At 48.7% G+C, this 5,736-nt stretch overlaps 1 protein-coding gene across 1 annotated transcript; it reads right to left on the bottom strand.

The window, feature by feature from the left end:
• Positions 1-1,144: 1,144 nt before the first annotated feature.
• On the bottom strand, positions 1,145-4,776 carry LOC119274238 (serine/threonine/tyrosine-protein kinase HT1-like). The gene is made up of 3 exons (XM_037554904.1): positions 3,978-4,776; positions 2,142-2,597; positions 1,145-1,787 (listed from the first exon to the last, which is right to left on the bottom strand). Exons 1-3 carry the CDS (start codon positions 4,353-4,355, stop codon positions 1,506-1,508), a joined length of 1,116 nt encoding a protein of 371 aa, XP_037410801.1. The 5' UTR covers positions 4,356-4,776; the 3' UTR covers positions 1,145-1,505.
• Between the last annotated feature and the right edge of the window lie 960 nt (positions 4,777-5,736).

Here is a 5,736-nt window from a genome sequence, read left to right as displayed (position 1 = left end):
CCCGTGCATCAGAACTCGCTGTGAGCGAAAGCCCCAGATCAACCACCAAGGCGAACTTGCTTGGGTGGGGCGTAGGTCCAGTGATCGGTGCGGTCGAAGGTGATTGTCGAATCCGACCACTCCAAGGGATCCACTGGCATTGGGGGGATCGTGTGGACCGTGTGTCGGGTGAGTTTCTTAGAACGGTGCACATCGGTGGCTCGAAAGATCATGTTGATGATGATCGGTTGGGCGGGCTGGTGGGTTGGTGAAGGCTCAGCCGCCTTGGGGCTGGTCGAGACCGGCACTATACTCTTTTGAAGTGGTGATGGAGGGGCATTAATGCACACGGTGTCTCGGTGTTTGCCGAAGTAGAACTCGGGGTCTCGGAAGAAGATTTTGCCATGGAGGAGGGCGACATTACATCATAAAGCAGCCCCCGACTATCGACCTCGAGCTCCAAAGAGCTGAAGACGAAATTCTCACCTGGCCTGAAGTTGTAGGGCATGTACAATGATCTGAACTGGGTTCGTCCATAGACCAGCGTAGCCATGCCTGGCGCGCCAACTTACGATGCATAGTCCCGTCAGTACCCTCGGTAGGGTGCCGAACCTAGCGGAGGAGGGCTTGACAAGGCGGTGCTCTAACCAATTGAAGTACTGCTCAGGACATAGAATAAGAAATGTCAGAAGAAAGCAGCAATTCTGATGAAGAAAATGCATCTGCTACCTCCTTGACTCAGTATCCTAGGACCATTCCAACAGGATGTCTAGAAATGGGTGGAGAAAGTGATTGAAACTCTACCTAATAAAAGAAAAAGTGACTAGATCTTATTCAGGAATTTATCATGTACAATGATCTAATAGAAAGAGAACTAGGATTCAAATGTGCATTTCCACAGAATTGGGACTAAACCCAACAAGTTGGCGCTAGAGAAATTAAACAGAATTGGGACTAAACCCTTCTCCCTTGAATTTTACAGCATGAAAGCCAGTTTATGTCAGAGGAACTTTGCCTTCTATCTGTACAACATTGTGTATTCTTGGTGCAGCACAGTAGAAAGTTCATACCCCAGGAGTTCTACATCTAGTGCAGATATTATTCGTCAATTCGGTGCGACAAAATGGAAATCCATCCGGAGAAGCCTCAAAATGCAAGGCTCAGATAATGGTAACTCTGGCTGAACCAAGTAAGAGAGTAGGAACACGATTCATGAAGAGCTCAGTTATAATTACAATTACAAAAGCTAGCTAGTTCATGGTTCCATCGCTCGGTCACAAGCAAACGGCAGCCGACAGATAATCTGCAGGGAGAACTGCTTTGTCATATCTAGATAGAAACGCACGGCCGGCTTCGACGGCATCATCAATGATGGCAATCATAATAACCAAGAAGAAAGGAAAACCGAAACTGGAGCGAGCCTAGATGCCGCAATAATAGAGGGCCGGCACATAGAGAGGAAGAAACTCAGAGAAAGGTGCATATTATACATGGCGAGGATGAAGGAGGAGCACCGCCCGCAGACATCACGCTTTGAGAGACGTGGACCGTCGCATTGATTTGACCCGAGGGAAGCACCGTAGAAGGCTCTGCTGATGCTGATGCTGATGCTGCTGCTGGTGGTGCGTCGGAGGCGGTATGTATGACAGGAAGAAGGATGGGTCATTGTCAAGCGCTTCCTTGTAGCCCTCGAGGATCGTGACGATGTCCTCAAACTGAGGCCTTCTTTCTGGGTTTGTCGCCCAGCACTGAGATATCAGATGGCTCATGGCCACAGGGCACGAAGCAGGCAACGGTGGCCTCGCATTCTGCACAGAAAAAATAAATAGCTGGTTAAAAAATGATGGAACATTTGAAGCATGTTGAACTTGATTAGCATAATGAACTGATGTTTCCCCAAATTCTGAGGTCTGTGTATGGTACTTGCGAAACATTAATACAATTTGGAGAATTCCACGAAACATTAATACATTGATAGCTGAGCACCAAACATACTCCATTGACCAAATCTGAGCTAACAAACATGCTCCGTATACTTATGAAGCAAGGCGAACAACAAATTCTACCCTAGTATGCCACGAAATGAAATTAGTCTTTAGAATCTACAAGTGAGAAACTAGCATCCACACATAAAGAACTGTTGTGTAAGGATCCATACATACCTTGAGGGCGACAGCTATAGCGGCCTGTTCAGGTGTCATCTCGCTGAATGGAACCAAAGCGGTTAAAATCTCCCACAAGACAATCCCAAAGCTGTACACATCGACTTTTCGAGTATGGCTTTTCTCCTTGATCATTTCAGGAGCCATCCACCGATAGGTCCCCGTAAACCCCTTGCCGCTACCGCACTGCGACTCGAGACACGAGATCCCGAAATCCGCCACTTTGACCGACATATCTTCCCCGAGAAGCACGTTCTCCGACTTCAGGTCTCTATGGAGTATCCCCTGTGAGTGCAGGTAGCTCATCCCACGGGCGATGTCTAAAGCTAGTTTCAGAACTAGTTGGATGGGGACTGAATGAGGCTCTTGCTGGTGTAGATACTTCCTAAGGGAACCCCCTGCCATGTACTCAGTGATAATACAGAATACTGGTGGTTTCTTGCAAGCTGCGACGAACTGCAAAATAAGAAGATTACCATCAAATTCCATACGGAACAGAGACTTAACAAGAAGGGTTGATACACCAAAGTAACTAAGTATTACAATCATTTTAGATACAACATGGAACATAAGCAAAATTGTTTGAACCTTATTACTGACATAAGTTCACAACCCAGGATGTATGGTTCATCGAAAAGCATAGTATGAGAAGTCGAGAACATTCACCAAGTTGGCAGTGTGTAAAAGCAGATACAGAGAACAGTCTGAACTTAAGTAGTACCAACTATAATACCGTTTAAATTTTCTAGCTAAATAAACCATCTAATGCAGCCAACTAACCTTTTATCCATGTGACTTGTGGGGCCGAGTGAGACAGGACCACACTTAGCAAGGGAAAAGCAGGATTGATATTTATCTGCACATGAACTATCTATCTATCACTCTCCGGGTCGATTCTCGTTATTAAACACTTATATGATAAGATGCGCTTTTCTCTGCATCTGAAAGCAGTTATAAGACTTAAGAGTGGGCACGCCCTACATGGTCCACCACCCACTTTAATTACAAAATCCAAGTATCTATCTAACGATATCGGCTTATCGTCTACAGAGCTGTAGGTGTCGTGACCTCCTGTCTGAAATATTCCATTTTACCGCCATAAAAAAAAACACAGATACTAAAAATATTTGCACGGTTGCTTTGAAGCACTTGGTCGTACAAACAGGGGCTCTACTAACATAATTCAGGCCAAAGTACAAAGTGCTATTACCAACTAAAAGCTGCACTTTGTGAATGGACAGGAATCAGTATGACTGTACAAGATTACAGATGGAGACAGTGAACTACTATGGAGGAAACAAACGATCATGCCTTGCTAAAGATTTGGTCCGGCAGATCCGTAAATGTCAAGGGATTTCACCATCACCGACATTAGCTACTACTACCTGAAATTCACAATTTTTAGAAGTGTAGATGCTTTGTGGCCCGCGGTTTCTTTAACGGAAATCGCCGAGGAAGGACCACTGTTTTTTTCGCCTCTCCTCAGAAAAAGAAACAATAATAAAATTGATAGGAGACGAGAAAGCTTGTCTGCCATGTTCTTTCCCTCTTGTTCAGGTTATACATACATACATAGTGTAAAGACTCTAAAGAGGCATGAACAATTATTTCCCCTTGTCGATCCAACCCAACCGACGAAAGCATAAAGCTTGCACCTTTCATGTGAAGATCGGTTGGGATGGCAAATCCTCAGGCATGGGCACCAACAACCCAACCAATTTACTACTGAATTCAGATTCATATCTATCTAATCTAATCTAATCTAATCCATGGTGGTGAAAACAATGGCTGAAAGAGAAGGTAAAAATAAAAATGGGATGGGAGTAGTGAGCGTACGGAGAGGATGTTGTGGTGGCGGAGGCGGAGGAGGAGCGCGACCTCGGAGGCGAACTGGCGCTCGAGCTCGGCGGCGAGCGCGGCGTCCTCCTCGGGCTGGCTGACCATCTTGATGGCGACCTCGCGGCCGGCGTAGCGGCCGGAGTAGACGCGGCTGTGGCGGCCGGAGGCGAAGCGCGCCCGGATCTGGAGCTTGGAGAGGTCGGCGCTCCAGAGCTCCTCGCCGCCGCCCCGGATCTTGGCCCCCGGCGGCGCCACCAGGTACTTGGACCACGACACCGCCTTCTTGTAGTCCCCCAGCGACAGCCGCCGCTCCAGCCGCCTCCCCGCGCTGTCCCCATTCCCGCCGCCCTGCTTGAAGCACTGCAGGCTCTTCATTTCTTTTCTTTTCTTTTCTTGTCCCCTCGGCGAAGGGGAGCGGGCGGGCGGGTAGAAAAGAAATCAGTCCGAATCAGATCGGATCAGATTCCCGGCGAGTAAAGGCGGAGAGATTTCCGGCGGGCGCGGCGGCAGGGGGGGGGGGTTCTCTGCTGGCGTTTCTTTACCCGGCCCTACATTCCAGTGTCCTCCGACCTTCCATTCACATCCAATGGAAGAAACGGCAGAGGATGGTGGTGTGTCTGAGGAAGGAGGAAGAAGGTGCTGCGAAGCTGCGGATGATTGCGGGGGGAGGAGGAGGGCGATGGGTGCCGTGGTTTTGGAGGAGAGGCGAGAGCGGCAGCAGGAGGAAGGAGCCAAAGAGCGGAGCGGAGCAGAGTAACATGCAGCGAGATGAGGTTGCTTTTGGATGGTTTGGCAGAGAGTGATACAGTGATAGTGTGAGAGTGAAAGTGAACCGAGACTTGGTTCACTTTGGACCTCGTCTCAACTCGGCTAACAAGGACAGCCTTGACTTGCTTGAATATTTTCCACACTCGACTGTGGACTTGTTGAATGAATGCAATATGATAGCATTTTTTTTTCACGAATACGCAAAGATTGCGTGTCTTTTCATTGATGGAAGCAAAGTTGTAGCATGGGGTTACAATCAGTGCGCGTGCGCGCGAGGAGGCATGGTAGCAGCGTAGGCGCAGAACAGAGGACAAGGGGTTGCACAGCCCCCATACATGATACAACTACAAACTAAGTGTGGGGAAGGACGTTCGTAAACCCGTTTGTGCCTGCCTTAGCCCGTAGGCGCGCCACATCTTTGATGGTACCGAAGATGTGGATGGTCGATGGCCGGTCGCTGTCGAAGATGCATCCATTGCGATGCTTTCCATAGCCATCATGCGGTGAGGACTATGAGGGATGACATGCCCTTGCGAGTTGAGGCTGGAGCGTGGTCGCATGACACTGGACAGTCTCTTGTCTGGAACGGAGTGTCCGAGATCGGTGAGTTAACTGTAACCCTCACCCAACCAAGAATCCCATGCTAGACCAGCGTGGAGAATGAGCAGCCTGCAAGAAGATGTTGCATGCTACCAGAACATCACATTCTCACAGATCGACAGTGTACAATGCTACAAGAGGGTTACAGATCTAGCCCTACCACATGCTCACATATAGCTAGAACGAGTACATAGAAGGGGGTGATTCAACTCACATACGCCATCGGTGCAGCTTGAAGGAAGCGCCAAACAGGTCAGAGAAGAGGAAGGCTTGAATCGCCGACACCATTAATCAATGGCTGGAGAAGGAGCGGCACTTACCTGGTCGTCGGTGTCCATCCGCGCCAGAGGGAGAGCTCAAAACAGGGGGGCATGGTGGAGGCAGCTTG

This window comes from Triticum dicoccoides, chromosome 3B (assembly GCF_002162155.2).
Source record: "Triticum dicoccoides isolate Atlit2015 ecotype Zavitan chromosome 3B, WEW_v2.0, whole genome shotgun sequence".
NCBI lineage: Eukaryota > Viridiplantae > Streptophyta > Magnoliopsida > Poales > Poaceae > Triticum > Triticum dicoccoides.
The sequence above is the reverse complement of the archived record's forward strand: the minus strand, read 5'-3'. Positions and strand labels throughout refer to the sequence as shown.

What these genes read in the sequence shown, in the direction of transcription:
- LOC119274238 (XM_037554904.1), bottom strand. Translation starts at nt 4,355, where the DNA reads ATGAAGAGCCTGCAGTGCTTCAAGCAGGGCGGCGGGAATGGGGACAGC. An exon ending in GCCACCACAACATCCTCTCC is followed by an intron (nt 2,598 to 3,977) that starts GTACGCTCACTA and finishes CTTATTTTGCAG; the next exon opens with TTCGTCGCAGCTTGCAAGAA. An exon ending in CTATAGCTGTCGCCCTCAAG is followed by an intron (nt 1,788 to 2,141) that starts GTATGTATGGAT and finishes TTTTCTGTGCAG; the next exon opens with AATGCGAGGCCACCGTTGCC.